At 39.8% G+C, this 21,048-nt stretch overlaps 2 protein-coding genes across 6 annotated transcripts in view; one reads left to right on the forward strand and one right to left on the reverse strand.

The window, feature by feature from the left end:
• Positions 1-21,048, reverse strand: part of rtf2 (replication termination factor 2) — a 36,649-nt gene that overhangs the window by 13,791 nt on the left and 1,810 nt on the right. The window contains exons 4-5 of the mRNA XM_057845502.1: positions 20,818-20,957; positions 20,647-20,725 (exon numbers count right to left, since the gene is read on the reverse strand). Coding sequence (XP_057701485.1) covers positions 20,647-20,725; positions 20,818-20,957 — 219 coding nt within the window. The remainder of the gene's footprint in view (positions 1-20,646; positions 20,726-20,817; positions 20,958-21,048) is intronic.
• On the forward strand, positions 3,614-20,965 carry gcnt7 (glucosaminyl (N-acetyl) transferase family member 7). Of its 5 annotated transcripts, XM_057845501.1 has the most exons (7): positions 3,614-3,782; positions 3,894-3,967; positions 9,720-9,946; positions 15,185-15,607; positions 15,830-15,917; positions 17,815-17,910; positions 18,012-20,965. In XM_057845501.1, the coding sequence occupies exons 3-7, from the start codon at positions 9,725-9,727 to the stop codon at positions 18,233-18,235; spliced, it is 1,053 nt and encodes a 350-aa protein (XP_057701484.1). In that variant the 5' UTR covers positions 3,614-3,782; positions 3,894-3,967; positions 9,720-9,724; the 3' UTR covers positions 18,236-20,965. The 5 variants fall into 5 exon arrangements, with proteins under 5 accessions (XP_057701484.1, XP_057701482.1, XP_057701480.1 ...); XM_057845499.1 differs by having other exon boundaries at positions 3,614-3,786; positions 15,185-15,917; XM_057845497.1 differs by having other exon boundaries at positions 15,185-15,917.

A 21,048-nucleotide genomic window follows, 5' to 3' on the forward strand; every position in this document is an offset into this window, starting at 1 on the left:
GGTCTTTCAGCAAGACATTGACCCAAAACATATGGCCAAATCTACACAGAAATGGATTACCAGACACAAAATCAATCTCCTCCCATGGCCATCTCAGTCCCCAGACCTTGTTTTGTTGACAAAAGGGGGTTGTATAAAGTATTAACACCAGGGGTGCTAATAATTGTGTCACACATTATTTGATGTCAAATAATTATTTCTTTATATGGGATTTTCCCCCCACTGAATAAATGCACTTGTATTGAAGGTTGGATTTTTCTTTTTTTCCCATTAAGGTCCCACATTATTTGAATTTAAAAAAATTATTAGAAGCTAAAAAACACATCTTAACCAGGGGTGCCAATAACTATGGAGGGCACTGTATTTAAATGTTCAGATTTTAAGATTTGAATGAGGGAAAAATAACATGCTTTTTCTCTCAAATATATTGTTATAATCATAATCATTTGTTTCAGATGTACTGTAATTATTAAGTAATTATTATTATTATTATTGTATATTATTGTAATTATTAAGTCTTTTTTCAAACTTGAGTCTTGAAAAAGAGGGGGTCGTCTTATAATCAGGGCCGTCTTATATTCGGGCCAATAAGGTACTTGGATCGTACAATGATTTCCTGACCCATGTATTGATTGTATTGTTCTAAAATTTTGTTTTCATGCATGTGTTGTCATGATTATCAAGTAGGGGTGTGACAATACATCAAAAAGGTGATTTATCGTGATACTTTAACTCAAAAGTTTATCGAAATGCTCCTGTAAATGCCCCAAAATTAACTCATTGCCTGGTATTGGCAGCCATGCACGGCCATAGACGTCCAATCCCTTTGAAGTGGGCGGGATTCTCCTAGGCACGTGCCGGTTACCGGTTTCAAGGTTTACCGTGGTATGAAAACTTCACGGTTTCAATACCGCTAAAATTTTCCGTCATACCGTAGTACGGTATTCGCTATTTTACAAGTCTCAAAAATGCAGCCAGAAGTACCTTGGAGCGGCAGCACTCACCCCTCCCTCTCCAGTTGTTGATGTGTGTCAGTGACGCTATTCTGCTAAACACCAAAAAAGAAACACTCCAAACAAAAGGCGTACTTTTCTTGAATTTATGGAGGTCTCAAATCATGGTAACTGAAATATACAGTTTTAAAACGTTGTACAATAGTATTTTACACGTGTGAGTAGCTTCATTAGCACAAACAACAAAATGTGAGGAAGTCATCCATGAAAAAGTTCGCCAAAAACAAAACACACATTTTCCTTTCAAATTCAAAATACAAATTAACTAAAAACTTACAAAGACGAATGTTAGCCTAGTCTTAGTTGGGAGAGCAACTTCATCGAGGTTAAAAATCTCACGGCCACTGAGAACAAGCTTGAATGAAGGAAAAGGGATAACATCAACGATCGCTAATTGCGACAGATGATCTTGCCCTAAGCACAAATGTACGCTCGCTGGAAAAGGAGAGGTCTCACTCCCAGTGTTTTTAGATGAAACCTTTACACAACAACATTCACATTTTAACTAACTTATCCATTTTTAACTTATTAACTTATGAATTCTGCGTCTTTTTAACACAAAGACATGTACATGTAGACTAGAGTCGACACAGTGGCTGAAAATGGCGAAACTTCACTTGAGTTTTTGCCTCCTCAAAAACAAAACAAAAGAAAAAGTACAGTCAATATCTTTCCAATTTTATTTAGAAGTGTTTTTACTTTTTTATAGCAATTAACTTAGTTCTTACTCCAATCTTGAGCAACCTGAGCTGTGGCTGTGGGTAGTCTATAAGTTCTATTTATTTTAATTTTATTTAAAATATTTTTTTGTTTATTTATTTATTTTAACATAATATTCATGTTCCAATTTGCAAATATTTTCTGAAAAATAAAAAAATCCCGGAAAAAAGGTTTTTTTCCTGTTTTTTTTTTTTTTTTAACCCATACCTCTCCAAATAACATTTTGGAGCTATAATTGCAATACCGTAAAACCGCGATATTTTTGCTCACGGTAATCGTACCGTCAAAATCTCATACCGGCACATGCCTAGATTCTCCCAGTTCAAAGGGATTTGACCTCTACTAATGAAAAACTAATTCCAATTCACAGAATTCACAGCCCAATTTTATCATGAGCCCTGTATCGCAAATTGAATCATTAGCTACTAGAGCTGGGAATCTTTGGGCACCTAACGATTCGATTACGATTACGATTCAGAGGCTCCGATTCGATTATAAAACGATTATTGATGCACCCCCCCGCTCCTTTTTTTTTTTTTTTTTTTTTTTTTTAATTAAATGTTTTGTACATTAGTTCCAAAATTGTTCAAAAATCCTCTCAGGCTAAACCAAACTACTATTTCAGTATCAAGTTAACATATAGCAGTAAACAAATATACAAAAATAACAGTAAATAAAAAAACTCCAGTCCCCATTCTGTAACAGCAGCTTTAAACTACATTCAATTAATTTAATGTTGTGAATCAACTGTTAAAGTTGCTAAAATTGCTCCCGTTATTCCATAATTTCCCTTTTGTCTACTTTCGACATGTGAAAGTTTTAAAACTATTTTAAAAGATAGATTCAAGTCAATATTTTACCGATTTAGGAGTATTTTAGATAAAAAGTTATTTAGGTTTGCTTGGAAGGTTCGCTACAACAGCCTTGCAGGGAAGTGTACTGCTTTAAGATGGCGGCCGTTTACCAACGCCCGCATCTAGCTTTTTGTAGATGTGCTGCTCACGCTACCGAATCAATGGTGCATCTAGTCCCATATAAATTATATCTACCATTACGTTATGTGGATGACATACTTTATAGCAGCTTTTCGGCAGCAGTCAGGTATGTTGTTGTTGTTTTTTTTTTTTATCTCGTGGCATGAGTTGAGCTAGAGCCGTGAGTTGAGCATTGGCATTACCCGAGGGGCCGGGTAATGAGAAGCATGATGTTTAGCTACACTCGCTGCGTTGTTCCTCGTTGCGCCCCAAAGACCGCGCGGCGCGCTGAGTGTGTTGTACTTCCGCTTTACTTGGCATATTTCAATAATCGGAATTTGGATGTTTGTGAATCGTTCTCGAATCTTCCATGGCCGAATCGCGAATAATCTAAGAATCGGAAATTTTGCACACCTCTATTAGCTACCCACAGGTTCTCACCCCTACTATCAAAAGAACTGCAAAATACTACTACTAATACTACAAAATACAAAATACTTTTGACAACCCCAGTAGAAACAAACTAAAAATTTACGTCTTCTTGCAACAACAGCATGTGTGTAAATTTAAGGACATCTCTGTGACTTGAATAAAAGAGTAAAGCGCGGCAGCACTTGCCAGATAATTCTGCATCATTTGTTTCTATTCTCCAACAAATTGTGGTGGATACAATAGAAGAAACGTTTGTCTGGGAAGTACAACATTACATGCTCAGCACTGATAACCGAAAGTTTAAGAACGCGGCACGCCCCGTGAGACTGCCGGACAAATTTTTCGTCCAACACAAATATGAACGCTCAGGGTTACCGGCGGGAGGGCAGGGGCGGTTTCCATTGTGTCCCGGCAATACTGCCCCGGTGGGTGTGAGCTGTTGCCATGTGCTCTGCGCAACACAGGAGGGATCATCTCAGAAGCTGAGCAAGCACCAAACAAACTCTGTGGTCCGCAGACAAGCCTGTGTGGCTTTCACAAACGAAAGCAATGACGGGACATGGGCGCACTGATTCCATACGTTCGCCTTGAACTGGAGCTAAACACAACGGAAAACGTCTAGGAAAATGCTGGAAAGTCGTGAGTAGGTGCATGCCGATTGTTGTTTACCAGGCAGGGACAATTACACTGGTCTCTGGGGTGGTTACGCAACAGTATGAGTTTATGCTCCATCTCTCTTGACATTTCCGAACAGGAACGAATAAACTGCTTCTGAACATGGACTATTTATTGCCGTTGAGGACAAAAGGCAGCTGTACTGCATCAAAGGTAATATTTTCTGTCGTGTTATCGCATTATGTGTATGGACAATCTATCCCAAAGAGAAAAGAATGATCTACCGTAATTTTCGGAATATAAGCCGCTACTTTTTCCCTTCATTTTGAATCCTGCGGCCTAGAGTCCAGTGCGGCTAATTAGTTGACTTATTTGAGTTAATAGGTAACACTACTAGTATATTTGACAGCAGCGTCATAAGACCGTCATAATTATTACATGACACTATCTTAGGCAGTACTGACTGCTTATGACAGATATCATGAAGTGTCCTCTGGCAAATTAGATCACTAACTCCGTTTTAGAGCTGAAACGAATACTCGAGCAACTCGAGTAACTCGAGTTTAAAAACTGATCAGAGTAATTTTATTCACCTCGAGTTATCGTTTATTTTGACAGCTCTAAGCATCACGTTTTGCTCGGACTACTTTTAATGCGAGACAACGCGCTGATGTCACGTCCATAGAGGAATAAGCAAAAAAAAAAAAAAAACTTACTGCAGCCGACAGCCGCTACAAACGACGCCGACGTTGCTAAATACTAGCCCGCACGATGCTACGTTGGTAGCAGGTAGCGTCTGATGAGTCTCGTAGAGATCACATGTATGTTGAACTAGATGCGAAATGACAGACTCGGCCGTGTCTGGGCAGCGTTAGTAAACAGCCGCCATCTTAAAGCAGTAGAGCGCTAAGCGCTAATAAAGAGCGCTAAGCGCCAATAAATAAGATTAACGTTACTGTCACAAGCTCACGTAACGTTAGCCCTGCGGAGGGCTAGGTTTCTATTAATTATGACCACTTTCGATGCGTGGCTAACGTGTCTTACATACAGGCTTTAACATAGCATAGCGTTGTGGAGTGATGAGGGTGTAAAATAAAAACTCAATAATGCTAACTATCAATTTTAGCTCAGTAGTCATTGCTGGATAAAACACCAAGTAGCACTGGTCCCTAATGTGCTCCAATACAACCTGTATCATACATTTATTTTGAACACTGCAAAAACTATCCTATCAGGACTTATAGTTTAGACTAACTTAAAACTTAACTAGAACTTAAAAATTGAAACACGTGGGAAAAAATTCTAACTTTTAAGTGATGTGTGTTATCAAGCGTATTGGCATTTTTAGGTATATATATACATATATATATATATATATATATATATATATATATATTTTTTTTTTTTTTTTTTTTAATAAGATCTAAAGGTTTTTTGGAGTGAAAGCAGTGAATTAGTCATTTCTTAAATTCTAGTTACATCTGAGATGCAATTGTTGGCTGTTTTCAACAATACACATCGAAAATAAAGACATTGATTGACTGAAAATGGTTCAAGATTAGATGAAATGTCTTGTTTTTCATGTATATTTATAATTGTTCACCTAAAAATATATTTGTTTTATCCGATTACTCGATTAATCGATAGAATTTTCAGTCAATTATTCGATTACTAAAATATTCGATAGCTGCAGCCCTACTCCATTTATGTCGAGCTCGGATCTTTTACATCCCTTCAAAAGTGAGACAATTTTCCTGATAACACTAAATGACATGTTATAAGCATACATTAATGCTCCTAACAGTTTCATGTCATAGCTATGATTGTCTAATGACAGTCTTATGGCGCCACTGTCAAATAAAGTGTTACCAAATTTTACAACTAGCAATTAATGAAACAACTGGAATAGTAACTGAAGAAATAATTAGCACAGAACATGAATTTTGATTGATATTTACATCTGTAGCGCTGCAATGCATGCTAGGAGGCATGTTGGATGACAACAGTGTTGACGGCAGGTGGCAGCAGAGGTTGACGGTCTCCCCAATTGGAGCAGTGATGGCCAAATGAAGTTTCTTGAAGCAATGAAGCTTTGCAGTCAATTGGTTCAAAGCTTTATGGTGGTTCATTTGGTGTTATGACAGTCGTATGATGCCACTGTCAAATAGTGTTACCAGTTAAAATCTTTCTGTGTAAATATCCCATAATGCAGCGAGGACAGCTGTGGCTTATAGTCCAGTGTGGCTTATCTATGAACAAATGTCGAATTGTCAAATTTGGTGGGTTGCAGCTTATAGTCAGGTGCGCCTTATAGTGCGAAAATTATGGTATTAACAAACATGTCGACTGGAAAAGCTGCTACATACAGTGGGTAGAACCACCCATTGGCAGTGTATCAAATACTTCCATTGGCAGTGTATCAAATACTTGTTCTCCCCACTGTAGGTACCCGCAAATCCCAGAGTGGTTTACGGTACACCAGAGGTTACGCGAGACTTTTTCGTTGTCTGTCATTTTGACTGACAGTGTCATAAAAATCCGGTCATAATCTATTTTTACCCGTCACTTACATTTTAAAAATGATAATAATGACATATTCAATAGTATTTAGTTTTCATTCATTTTTAATTAATATTCTGTCCGAACAAACTTAACAAGAGGCAAACAGACAGCGGAGTGCACCAATCAGCGACGGGCAGACGTGCCGTTAGCAAAGCGACGAGGGCAGGACGAGGGACTTGCGCGCGGAAGTAAACATACGAGGAGAGCGGAATTTATTCAACATGGCTAGCGCGAGACAGACTGTTGTCAATGACCCGTGTCGATTTGTTTTAGCTCATTTAAAACTGAATTTACCGCGGATTGGAACATATTCTCGGCTCTCCCGTTCGCCATCCGTGTTGTTGTGGAGACGACTTTCGGCGCGCAAGAGTGACATTGCTCGTGAAGAACACGTCACGCAAATAAACAAATCTGATTTGTCGATTGATTTTGTACCTACTCGAGAGGCCGATAATGGGCTGGGTCCCAGACTTTTCTCTCAGTTTTTGAAAAATACAGGGAGAACAGTCTGGCCGTGCCAGGCAAACACTCAGTTGCCTTGACATTTTTCCGAGTAAGGCCAATGACGTCATGCATCAAGAGAGACAATAGCTAATTAATATGCTCACTCGCCACCTTGTGGTCTGGGGTGTGAATTTTAACCTGTCAAAATGACAGATGGACGTCAATTTTTTCCGTCACCGTTTTAAAAAACCGGTCAACGACGGAAAATATTCGGTTAACGCGACCCCTGCGATACACAAACGTAGGGCAAGTCCTCATAATTAGCCTTGACTTTTGTGAATTTACAGTCAACTTGACATCACGAACTGTTTCAAATATGTACTGTATTGTTATGTCTGTATCGTTCAACGATAATGAAAATAATTCTTTATAATTCTAACTTTCATGACGATGACGTGACGAATGAAGAAGAAAAAGTTGATTTGCTCTTTTTAGAGGTTCTTTTATTCTCTTAACGAACAGAAGATGACGACACACAGTTCAGGAACAAAAAGAAAACTATAAATTATAAAATAAATACATTTTCCTACTGTAAACTGCTATGTTTTTCCATCATTTTGAATTCTGTGGCTTAAAGTCCAGTGCAGATTATTTGTTGATTTATTTGGGTTAATAGGTATCACTTCATTTGACAGCGGCGTCAAAAGACTGTCATAAGACCGTCATAATTATGACATGACACTATCATGGGCATTACTGAATGCTTATGACAGATGTCGTTAAGTGTCATCTGGCAAATTATGTCACTAGCTCCATTTATGTCCAGCTCAGATCTTTCAAAGTGAGATAATCTGCCGGATAACACTAAATCACATGTTATAAGCGTACATTAATGCTCATGACAGCATCATGTCATCATTATCATGGTCTAATGACAGTCTTATAGCGCCACTGTCAAAGTGTTACCAAATACCATAAGAAGCAATTAATGAAACAACTGGAACAGTAACCAAATAAATGAATTTTGATTTGTTATTTGCATCGGCAGCGCTGCAATGCATGCTAGGAGGCATGTTGGACAACAGCAGGTTTGAGAGCAGGTGGCAGCAGAGGTTGACTGTCTCCCCCAAGGGAGGAGGGATGGCCAAATGAAGCTTCTTGAAGCAATGAAGCTTTGCAGCCAGTTGGGTCAAAGCGTTATGGTAGTTCATTTGGTCTTATGGCAGTCGTATGATGCCGCTGTCAAATAAAGTGTTATTACTCAAACTAAAACGAACGGGATCGGATCGGGAGCAAAAAAACATGATCGGAACAACCCTACTTACAGTCATGTGAAAAAATTAGGACACCCCATGAAGTATTCAGTTCTTTATTAAGAAATGTTCACAGATCAATGTCTGATCTTGTTTTTCTACATCTCTGAATATGAAAGTGATTTAATTGCGGTAAACAACAAAAATTAACATTGTTTTCTCATTACACCAAATACATCAACAAAAATGCATATTCTAATCGAGGAAAAAGTTAGGACACCCTACCACCTAATAGCTAGTGTTGTCATTGTCATGTTGCAGGGTTCAGTTTCGCTTCAGCTTGATCTTTTTCGCAGATGCTCTCACATGTTCCTCAAGCACCCTCTGATACACGATAGAATTCATGTTGGATTGTATGATGGAGAGTTGGCCAGGTCCTGCAGAAGCAAAGCATCCCCAAACCATGACACTTCCACATCCATGCTTCACAGTTGGTATGAGGTTCTTTTGCTGGAATACTGTATTGAGTTTATGCCGAACATGTCCTCTGTTCGGGTGTCCAAATAATTCAATTTTAGATCCATCTGTCCGAAGAACATTATTCCAGAAGCCCTGGTCTTTGTCTACATTCACTCTGGCAAACTTCAGTCTGGCCTTCAAGAGTTTCCTCCTTGCACACCTCCCATTATGGTTAAACTTGTGAAGTCTCTTACTGATTGTAGAGGCAAGCACTTTCACATCAACAGTAGCAAGAGCCTGTTGTAGGTCCCGTGGTGACATTTTAGGGTTTTTAGAGACATCTTTTAGCATCTTGCGGTCTGCTCTCGGGGTGAACTTGCTTGGACGGCAAGACCTGGACATGTTGACAGTTGTTTTGGATGTTCTCCACTTGTAGACAGGCTGATTTTATATTTTTTGAATCCTTTACCAGACTCGTAAGTGCCTACAATCTTCTTTTTGAAGGCCCCAGACAGCTCCTTTGATCTCACCATGGTGTTTTCTCTCACTTCAACAGTCAGGGGCACACAAAATTAAATGTGAGGTTTAAACAAGGCAAGCCATTTAGCCATTTTAAATGGGATTGAATGTGGGGGTGTCGTAATTTATTCCTCAACAGAAATTGCATTTATTTAGAATTACATTTTACAGAAAGTTATAAAAAAAAAAATCATCTCTTTAAGATTGTTAAAATTGAGATTAAATATCCATATGACCAAATATGTTAGAAAACGCACAGGCTTCCATAGTGTCCTAATTTTTTCACATGACTGTATATGGCTGTATGTCACAGGCTTCCTCTGGATCGACAATATTCTTCGAAAAATCCACAATTGAACCAGAATCGCTAAAAAACACATCCTTCATTGTACTAAATGTTAAATCCGCTGAAATCGTCACTCCAGTGACGTCTTCACCAAGATTTTTTCCTCTTCTTAATAAATTTCCGAGGTATCGGATCGGGACTGTGTCAACTTATCCTCAAAATCAGGTGACTCCGAGTCGGACTTACAAGCAAAAATATGTCATCAGGACTTCAGAACTGTCTAATGTCTCTTCATTTTAGTAGTCCCGAAGGTCAAATTTCTGACTGCTACTATGGAGAGAGTGTCATTCTATAAATTTGCGTCATCCGCCAAACTTGACCTTCTTCAAAAACCCCCAAGAGGCCTGATACCATTTAACTTTGTGGGTTGTCTCTTTTGCAGCTTCTATGACAGCAAGCAGCATGACAGCAAGTTATATTAAGTGCCACCTCCGGTGGAAAAGACTCATCTTCCTTTTGTGTTTGGGGATGAGCACCATATTCTTTTGGATGACGACGACTTGGTCGACGAAAACTGTGCTACCACCTTGCCGTCCCTTTCACGCCCTGTGTCGAGCTTTTCTTTCTGCTTCTGACAATCAGACCGAATGGCGTCGGCGCGACTGTCAGGTAAGACTAAAAATAACTTATAATATTTTTTTTATTCAGTGACAGATGTGTTTTTACATTTTTTTCGCACAGAGAAGGGTGAAAGAATGTCTACAGCAGCGCCACTGTGAATTCCAAGTTTGTTGACAATATGGCTACCACAAACATTTTAATAGTTGACTAATCACCGATTTTTTGAGTCATTTACTGCCAGCCCAGGAACACATGTATAGTATTGTATCCACAGAGTATGTGTTGTGTTAGCTGAAAAAAATTATATAAAAAAATTATGGATGCCCCCGATCCGATCAGATGATCGGAAATCGGGCCATTTTTCAGAAGATCGGAATCAGGTGAAAAGGATCAGGTTTCTAATTTATTTTAATTATTTTCCAATTAAGTCCCTTTGCCTTGGCATTGGTTCTACAACCCTGGAGGTTCGAGAAATTTAGTTTAAAAGGTGCCGAATCTGAAACCCCATGGGAGGGTGCTTCTCAGCGGCAGTGTTTTGTGGCAAACTCTGTACGCATCCAGAGGTGCTGGCGTCATTATAGCATTCTGTTCGGCAGAAATAGACACACACGTCACGGCCGATGAAACCTTGATAAATAATAACTTTTCAGAGGAACGGAATCGGTTGAAAAGGATCGGGTTTTCAATTAAAGAAACTATATAGATTTTTCTACTTCACGCACATACAGCCCCTCACCCTCCCTCTAGCTAAGTAGTGCGACCGAACAGTTTTTCTTGGTCACCAGTGTAGCTGGTGTTTGGTACTTAAAGTTAACGATGATTGACAGGTTTGTAGCTTTGATCTGGCCAGAGACGCCTCGGTAGCTCAAAGGCACACATGTGTTAATCATCGTTAAGCTTGGTAGACAGTCTGAAGTGTGCTGTGGAAACTTAGGGGCAGTTAACATGGCGACTCTGCGACAAAAAGACGCAATGACTGAGTAGCGGAATGGCCTCGCGTGCATATGGTGTCGGCGAAGACTGACGGCGAAGACAAAAAAATCTGAATCCTGCCTACAAAGTGGAAGAATTCGATTGCGGGAGATTGAAGGGGGCTTGCCCCAAATGCATATTAAAAGCTCCCGTGGCGCGAGACCGTGCCGATAACGTCAGCACTCGTACACGTCACATTGGGCGTGCGCAGCGGTGCTACTAAACTATAAAAACAGCAAATATGGCGGAATTTCGGCTTTAATTTGATGTTTTACGAATATTTTTAAATTAAATATGTTGAATGTTTCCATTTTTGTGACTTTTTGAACAAAATTAAAATGCCATTGCTTCGAGTGGGCGGGCATATTTTTTTCCGGGTTGAGGAGCTTGGTGGGGTCAAAGTGCATCATTCGCTGTTTCCTTGTAAATCTGCACTGCCCCCTAGTGCTTGGCATGAATACTACATTGTTTTCATGCGGAATTGTGACATTGTTCGAATGGAGACGGGCCCATATAAATGCAAATTTGAAATTTTTCATATTCTTGGAGAGTCACCATGTAAACGGCCCTTTATTCATTGTGTAAGTGAGGGGCTGTTCTCGGCAGCATGAGCGTCAAAGCAATAATAAAAACAACTTTTTTTTCGGTATGAGATCAGGACTCTGTATCGGCAGATTCTCAGTCAGGTGACTTGGACTCGAACTTGGAAGAAAAGGAAGGCGATCGGGACATCCCTAGTATTTATAGAATACCGTTTCATCCAGGCTAAGGGGGTTTATCAGTGAATGATAAAGATTGGTGTATATAAAAGGGATCCAGGAAGCCATGTCTCGGCACAATTGCTGCTTTTATGAAGAAAAACAAAAGTTTACACTAAAAAAAACATTTGCACGACCTACGATGGGACTATTGCAAATGCACACATTGCGGTGGCAATGTTAAAACGATATATTGTACAGGCCTAAAGTGCGGACGCCAATTAATACAGGCTAATCGTTTGTGTGGATTGTCATTGGTGTATTAGTAGCTAGTTACAATATAACCGCAAATTTGAATTTCTGTTATTGAAGACAAAACTTATTTCATTTCCTTTGTTTTACTTTTATTCTGCAAGTGTTGATGTCATGAGCAGTTGAATAACGTCAGCAAACCACACAAACATCTGACATCGTCATTTCGGAGCATGTGGCGTTAGTGAATGTTGTTATACAGTTGCAATAATTTTGAATGGTACCTGCAGTCTGAGCGATATAAACCAATGAGGTTTAAGACATAGGGTTGTGTGATGTTTGGGCGTTACGGAGAGGCAGTTCAATAAATGAAGACAATCACGTTTAGAGCTGAAACGAGTACTCGAGCAACTCGAGTAACTCGAGTTTAAAAACTGATCCGAGTAATTTTATTCACCTCGAGCAATCATTTATTTTGACAGCTCTAAGCATCACGTTTTGCTCGGACTACTTTTAATGCGGGACGACGCGCTGTCACGTGTGGAGAGGAAGAAGCAAAAAAAAAAAAAAAAAAACTTACTGTAGCCGACAGCCGCTGCAAACGACACCGACGTTGCTAAATACTAGCCCACACGATGCTACGTTGGTAACAAGTAGCGTCTGATGCGTCTCGTAGAGATCACATGTATGTTGAACTAGATGCGAAATGACAGACTCGGCCGCGTCTGGGCAGCGGTAGTAAACAGCCGCCATCTTAAAGCAGTAGAGCGCTAAGCGCTAATAAAGAGCGCTAAGCTCTAAGATTAACGTTACTGTCGCTACTAGCTCACGTAACGTTAGCCCTGCGGAGGGCTAGGTTTCAATTAATTATGACCACTGTCGATGCGTGGCTAACATGTCTTACATACAGGCTTTAACATAACATAGCATTGTGGAGTGATGAGGGTGTAAAAAAAAAAATTAATCATACTAACTATCAATTTTAGCTCAGTAGTCATTGCTGGATAAAACACCAAGTAGCACTGGTGTGCTAATGTGCTCCGATACAGCCTGTATCATACATTTATTTTGAACACTGCAAAAACTCAAAATCCTATCAGGACTTACAGTTTAGACTAATTTAAAACTTAACTAGAACTTAAAAATGGCTTGACACAAAGAGAAATCAATTGAAACACGTGGGGAAAGATCCTAACTTTTAAGTGATGTGTGTTATCAAGCGTAACGGCATTTTTAGGTAAGATATATTTTCTTTAATAAGATCTAAAAGTTTTTTGAGTGAAAGCAGTGAATTAGTCTTTTTTTTTTTTTTTTTTAATTTAATTCTAGCTACATCTGAGATGCAATTGTTGGCTGTTTTCAATAATATACATCGAAAATAAAGACACTGATTGACTGAAAATGGTTCAAGATTAGATGAAATGTCTTGTTTTCTCATGTATATTTATAATTGCTCTTCACCTAAAAATATATTTGTTTTATCCGATTACTCGATTAATCGATAGAATTTTCAGTCGATTACTCGATTACTAAAATATTCGATAGCTGCAGCCCTAATCACGTTAGCTGGCAGTTTGACTCATTTGCATGTATAAATATAGATAAGTACACGACATAGCATTACATGCTACAACTTGAACTTGTCAAGGGAGAGGGGAAGTGGGCGTGGAAGGAGAGCATTACGCTAGCAGGAAAAGGCGGGGGTCTGTACCGCCGAGCATTTCAGCAGCCACTAAGAGCAGACAGAAGACCAGGAAATGACCATAAAGCATGATTGAAAGCTTTAAAATTGTAATTTGCATATGACCCCCCCTTTAAGATCTTAGTAAGCCTGTCGCAATATGCAATAATTCCATTTATCGCACGATAAATAAAAATGAAGGCGGTAATTTTTCCGCTGCGATTTATCGCCTCGCGTGCACATGCGTGCGCGCCTGCGGCAGACGTGCTGTTAAAAGTTCGGATTACTTATTACCAACTACGCAAAATGCATCTTCGTTCCAGGTCCGGCAAAAAATAGTGCCGGAGCCAATCGTTCCCATCATATCCTATTGTTCAACATATACCGGCCGCGTCAGTGCTCCGGATTGACTGCGGACCATCTCCGGCGTGCCGGTGTTGTTGACGAGTGGGCACAACACCAGATATTTACAACGAAGTCCACCAAAACATTGTTACTGACTTGGCTGCTATGAACAACCTCGCTTTGACAACGGACAGCTGACATGATGAACATTGAGTGGCAAATTAAGAGCGCTGTGCTTCAAACTCGTCCTGTTTATGAAAGTCGATTGTCATATGCTGATGTTGTGCAGTAATGAGGAGACGTGACTGTGGCGTTTGCCAACTTTTTTTATGCGCGCACACACTAGATATCATGAAATAGCTAACTAGATGTTATACGTCCCGTGCCATGGCTACGTGAGCCCAGAGTGATTATGGGACACGTAGTCCATATACTACATCGATGATTATAAACCACCATGCCTGAATGGAAGGCCAAATCAATCCATACCAGTGACTACAGACAATGCTGCAAATATTGTTAATTCAGTACTTGACACAGATGGATTCGGACCACAAATAGGATGTCTTGCTCGTGTAGTAAACCTAGCTGCTAAGAGAGCTGTAGCAATCAACAGTGTCAGTTTCGCCTCACTTTACAAACAGTAAAGATTGTTCTCAGCACTTTTATACAAAATTTCTTCTGATCAGTAAGAAGTAAGCACATAGATATTATGCACTAAAATGCATGTTTATATGATGGCAATTTAATTTTTGCTCGTTAGCAAAAAAAAAAAAAAAAAAAAAAACGAAACAAAAAATACAATTGTTTTTTTTTTCTTAAGAGCATTAAATGTATTGAATCAGATCGAAAATCGTGTCCCCCGTATGGAAAATCGTACCGAACTGTGACTTAACTGTATTGTTGCATCCCTATGGAACACCATAGCAGAAGCTATGAGGGGAAAAGTTTTCATTTTCCTAAATCCTTATGGTATTAAGTGCAATTTTATCTTTTTTTCTTGAAAAACACATTTTATTTATTCTGTGTTTCTGTGCGGTATTAATATTGATGTCTTCTACTTAAGAGGCATGGTCTATTGTTTTTAGTTGTGATTTCTTAAAAAGTATTTTTGAATTTAAGAGTAAATATTTATTGCGTTTAAATGTTTAAATATACTGTATTCTCACTGTTATTGTAAAGTGGTTAAAAAAAAAAAAAAAAATTGGGGGGGCACAATAATATCGCAATAATTTATGAGATCAATTATCACACACTAAAATTTGTTATCGCGACAGGCCTAGATCTTAGTTTAATTGCTTTAACCTGTTGAATGTGCCATGCATTCTCTCTCAACAGATTAAAAGCTACCTTACGAACAACACACTTCAGTGCTCCAAATTGATGAAGGACCTTCACTTCATCACGAGACCTCTGAGCGCTGAGGAGGAGGCCTACCCGTTGGCATTCATCCTGACTGTCCACAAAGAGCTAGAGGTTTTAATCCGGCTGCTGCGGGCCATTTACACGCCACAAAACATTTACTGCGTTCATGTTGATGCCAAGTCTCCGCCTGAGTACAAAGCCTCTGTGCAGAAGCTGGTGAGCTGCTTCGAAAATGTTTTCCTGTCCAGCCGAAGTGAGACTGCCATCTACGCCGGCTTTTCACGACTGAAGGCGGACTTGAACTGCATGAGCGATTTGGTCACATCCAAAGTCAGCTGGAGGAAGGTGGTCAATCTATGTGGGCAAGACTTCCCGCTTATGAGCAATCTAGAGCTGGTACGCTACTTGCAAAACAAAATGTGGCAGGAACGGAATATGACTCCCGGGATAAAGCAGCCTGACTATATGAGGTGGCGGACCCAGTTTCAACACAATGAGACCCACGTATATTTTGTCGAGTCTAAAGTGAAGAAAGGCCCGCCTCCTCATGACATGCAAATCTATTTTGGTACAGCGTACTATGCACTCACAAGAGGCTTTGTTGACTTTGTACTTGAGAGTCCTAAAGCCCGCGATCTCCTCGAGTGGTCCAGAGACACGTACAGTCCAGATGAGCACTACTGGGTGACACTCAACCACCTCACAGGTAAACTAAGGACGTTTCAATTAGTTAGTATCAATTTATGAATGAATTTTTTAATCTATATATACAGTGGTATGAAAAAGTATCTGAACCTTTTGGAATTTCTCACATTTCTGCATAAAATCACCAACAAATGTGATCTAATCTTTGTCAAAATCACACAGATGTAAAAACAGTGTCTGCTTTAACGAAAACCACCCAAACATTTATAGGTTTTCATATTTTAATGAGGATAGCAGGCAAACAATGAAAAAAGGAAAAATAAGTGAGCCCTCTGCCTAAAGAGACTTAAAGAGCAATTGAAACCAATTTTTACCAAACAATTTCAGTCAGGTGTATACCCAATCACTGATGAGTGGTTTAAAGCTGCCCTGCCCACTATAAAACACACACCTGGTAAGAATTGTCTTGATGAGAAGCATTGTCTGATGTGCATCATGGCTAGGTCAAATGAGCTGTCTGAATACCTACAATCAAGGATTGTTGATTTGTATTAAGCTGGGAAAGAATACAAAACCACCTCTAAAAGTCTGGATGTTCATTAATCGACAGTCAGGGAAGTTGCCTACAAATGGAGAGAGTTTGGCACTGTTCCTTCTCTCCAAAGGAGTGGCCGTCCACCAAAGATGACGCTTAGAGTTCCGCGCAGAATACTCAGAGAGGTAAAAAAGAACCCTAGAGTGTCTGCTAAAGACTTACGAAAATCACTGGCACAGTCCAATATCTCTATGCACTCATGAACTAAATGTAAAACTACGGCCAAGAATTGTGTTCATGGGAGGACTCCATGGAGGAAGCCACTGCTGTCGAAAAAAAAAAAAAAAACATTGTTGCTCATTGAATGTTCGCAAAAAGGTACTTGGACACTCCACAGAAGTTTTGGCAAAATATTTTGTGGACTGATGAACCCAAAATTGAATTGTTTGGGAGTAACACACAACGTCATGTGTGGAGGAAAAATGGAACAGCTAACCAACATCAACACCTCATGCCAACCGTGAGGCATGATGGAGGGAGCATCATGATGTGGGGCTGTTTTGCTACCTCAGGGCCGGGACAACTTGCAATCATTAATGGAAGAATGAATTCAAAAGTTTATCAGGATGTTTTGCAGGAAAACCTCAGGCAGTCTATCAGACAGTTGAAGCTAAAAAGAGGATGGATGCTGACAATGATCCATAACACAGAAGTAAATCAACTTTAGAATGGTTTCAGAAGAACAAAATACACATTCTGGAGTAGCCAAGTCAAATTCCAGACTTGAACCCCATTGAGATGCTGTGTAAGACAGTGATTCCTGCCAGACATCCCAGGAATCTGACTGAACTATAGCAGTTTTGTAGAGACGAATGGGTCAAGATTAGTCCTGATCGATGTGCCAGACTGATCTGCAGCTACAGGAAGCGTCTGGTTGAAGTTATTGCTGCCAAAGAGGGGGGGGCACAAAATATGTAATGTGATGGTTCACTTATTTTTCCCCCCATTCTGTCATTTTTTACATACTACCCTCATTAAAATATGAAAACCCATAAATGTTTGGGTGTTTTTAGTTAAAGCATACACTGTTTTTGTATCTGTGTGATTTTGACAAAGATCAGATCACATACTTTTTGTAGCACTGTATATATATATTTTTTAAATTAAAAAAAAATGACAGACCTCGCCGCGGCCAGGAAACGAAATCACGAGATCAAAAGCATTTATTTTTAGTTTGCACAAGAAATCTGCACTTTGTATTATATCTGGAGTAAACATTGGCGAAACTGTTATTGATGAGGGGACTTTGAACGCACCTCAGTTTATTATTTCTCTTGCGGACCGGTGTTTGGGAACCACTGACCTACACACGACCAGACAACCCACTGACACACTCTGCCTTGTTTCTGTGTTCTATCTGAAGAGGCACCAGGCAGCAACATCGCTGGTGGCTGGGAAGGAAGCATCCGGGCAATCAAGTGGAAGGACCAGACTGGAAAACAGCACAATGGCTGCAATGGTAGTGTAACTCCATATTTTCACCCAGAAGTCACGGTCACGTCTGTGAAGATACTGCTGTAGCCGATGCAACGTAAGAAAAGGCCTCCTCTCATTTACCAGGTCGTTACGTGCGATCAATTTGTGTCTACGGACTGAAGGACCTGCCGTGGCTCATCAAGAAGGAAAGCATGTTTGCCAACAAGTTTGAGAACGACTTCGAGCCCGAGGCCCTAGATTGTCTGGAGCAGTGGCACAGGAACAAGCTACTGAGCCACACTTCCGTTCCTATAGAGCCATCGTGGCTGTTGGCCACACGGAGCAACAGTGAGCACGCCATTGCGTAAATTCACAGCTTGTAACATTACTTTTCCTGGAGAGTTTGTTCAGATGTCAAAATGTATAATGATATGGGCCGTTTTATGCCACAATTTAGGATATTTTCTTTACATGGTGAAAAAAGCCAATAATTAAATAGTTTTATTTCAATACCATATGTTAGTGTGTGGCGATTTATCACCTGGTTTGTTGTTATTGGGACAAATAGTGGATGTTATGCATCATATATTTAAGAAATATCAGCACTGTGGAGTTTAGCAAAGTGTATTTTTATATTATTGAAACTTGTGAAAATAAAAGGATTTCATGACAATACATCATTTACAATCATTTTGGCTAAATATATATAATAATATGGCCCGGGATTAGTTCAGGGGTGGGAAAAAAAAGAGAAATAAAGGGATGATGTGCCTCTTGCTTTGAGTCATGTCAACTATTTATATTGCAATTTATTTTTCCTTAAAGGGATCCTCGGACTTAAAAGACTTGTAGGCTCTAATAAGCCACAATTGTTCTCTTTTACTAACATACGTATGTTATTAGAAACATACTGTCTATTACTGCCATTGATTTAAAAATCCATAATATTTAGTACATACTTTGACCTACGGAGGGCGCCATGTTTTACCTACATAATGCGCGCTGGGGGTGATGACGCGGTTGGCCTGGACTGGGAGAAAAGCTGTGCTAGCTAGCAAGCGAAGCTAGTATGACGACTGGCATGATTTTGTCACATTCTGCTGCTAGCCAGATTGTTTTGTGACAGAGATGAGTTCCCAACTTTGTACCTGCATCCAATTCCAGCTCGTCAGCAGTGCCTTTAAACCGATCATAGGCGGCTTGCCAAGATATTGACTTACTGCAATTTCACAGTTTGCATATCCCTTCATTGCTAGCTGCATCACTGCCTTGTTTTTTTTTGTTTTTCTGCCTCTCACTGTGGTTTTCCACTCTTTTTATTATTTTTTTTATTTGATCCTGACCTACTGTCACGGACCCTTTTTGTGTCTCCCTTTTTGCGATCGAGTGTTTTTTTTTGTTTTTTGTGTTGCATTAACCCTTTTACACATTCCCTATGTTCATGTTGTCTGCTTGCTGCCTGAAGTGAGCTGCGTTTTTTAATTCCGTGGTCAAGCGTTTTCAGTTGCGTTTCCCTTTCAGGTTTTACCGCACAGACAGACTGCCCATGTGGGTTGCGATTGCTTTATAAGGAAAAGCATGACTAACGTCTCGCAGAAGTATATTCCTGGGTTTTAACTGCTCGTCTGTCGCACGGGAAATGTGGGTTCGAATCCGTTGCAACTCGTTTTGTGAAATATCGACAGTGCTGTCCTGCTCATCACTTTTTCGCTCCGGTTCAAATTGGAAGGGCAGAACCGACGACATGTTTATGTAGCTAACTAGTGACACTGCGGGAGCACGGCAGCGCTGCCCAGTGACATCACTGCATTGCGTCGTCAACAACAATGGCGAACAATTAGTTAAACTAATTTTTCAAATGTTATAAAAAAGAAAACATTAAGAGGGAATGTTAGTTGTATTGAGTTCCTTTTGTCTACACTTATTGATTAGGTGAATTTTTCTTTCGTCACAGATAATTGTTTTAGGTTGTTTTAATTACCAGACATGTTTCGGCGACTACTTCATCAGAGAGTCACTGGTGTTGGTGTGAGCATCTTTATCAGCTGATGGATGAAGGCGTGACTCACCTGTCAGATTGACATGCGACTCACGCCCTCTGCTGACCATTCACTCTTCCAGAATGCTGGTCCAGGTAGTCGAGAGCATGTAAGCCCCCTCGTCCCTGTTGATGGTCCTCGGGCCCAACTTGCGGATCTCAATGGCCTCCCTGATCCAGCGCTGATGTTTGTTTTCTTCAGGGTGGATGACTCTGGCGTTTTCCCAGTACATGATGTGGTTTTCCCTTTTGCAATGATTGGTGATGGCTGACTCGTGATGTTCCTGTTGTGCTTGTTCTTTTATTGCCCTGGTTTGCCTTATTGCTGTCTCCTTCTCGCATTTGTTTTTTTCTTGTAATAAAGCTCCTGCATGTCTTCCCGATGTATGATTTATTGCATGATTTGCATGGAATTTCATATATGAAGTTACATTTGGTTTCTGGGTGGATTTTTGAGTTGGGTTTGAATGTCAAACTCATACTGACATTCATCTTTTAAGAACCTAAGTCTTTCTGTCCGTGGTTCCCTTTATTAAAACTAATAAGAAAAGTAACTCAAATTGTAGGGTCATTTATACAATAAAATTAAAAATGTTTCAGACGATGGTTTGTTCTTTTAATTCTTGTTATTTCACATAACCAATGTAGCTGAGCACTTTCAATACTACACACTTTTAGATCATGTATATTTTTCACAGGCATTAATTAACCCAGTGCTTATATATGGAAAAGTCTACTCACCTTGTGGCAAATTTCTGTCTTAACCTCCTTCAGGGCACGGTCCGAGAAAACGCAACCACACGTCTTTAGGTAACAGAACCTGCAAATTGCGACATTGAAGTTCATGCATTTTTTTCCTGACTATTTCCACCAATATTTTCTGATCTTTATTGTTAAGCTTGTTATCATTACCTGTGCTTGCCGTTCATCTCCAGCCCAACAACTGGGCAAATAAACATCCCGCAATAGATGTCCTCGTATCGGTCTCCTTTAGTGTTCCTTCTCTCGCCCTCCCACTCAGGATTATCTGTCAAGTTCAGCTCTTTTATATCCTGCAAACAGGTGGACGAAAGGACCCCAAAGGTCCCAAGTGTGAACTGAAAATAATAATGTGCCGCAATTGTCAACAAAAAAAGCGTGAGC

Source organism: Corythoichthys intestinalis, chromosome 9 (genome assembly GCF_030265065.1).
Source record: "Corythoichthys intestinalis isolate RoL2023-P3 chromosome 9, ASM3026506v1, whole genome shotgun sequence".
In the NCBI taxonomy this organism is placed as follows: domain Eukaryota; kingdom Metazoa; phylum Chordata; class Actinopteri; order Syngnathiformes; family Syngnathidae; genus Corythoichthys; species Corythoichthys intestinalis.

Bases quoted from the DNA above. Each gene is read 5' to 3' on its own strand.
- gcnt7 (XM_057845498.1), top strand. From the start codon at position 9,725: ATGACAGCAAGCAGCATGACAGCAAGTTATATTAAGTGCCACCTCCGG. The intron at 9,947-15,184 runs GTAAGACTAAAA...CTCTCTCAACAG, and splicing joins GGCGTCGGCGCGACTGTCAG to ATTAAAAGCTACCTTACGAA. The intron at 17,911-18,011 runs GTAGTGTAACTC...CTCATTTACCAG, and splicing joins ACAGCACAATGGCTGCAATG to GTCGTTACGTGCGATCAATT.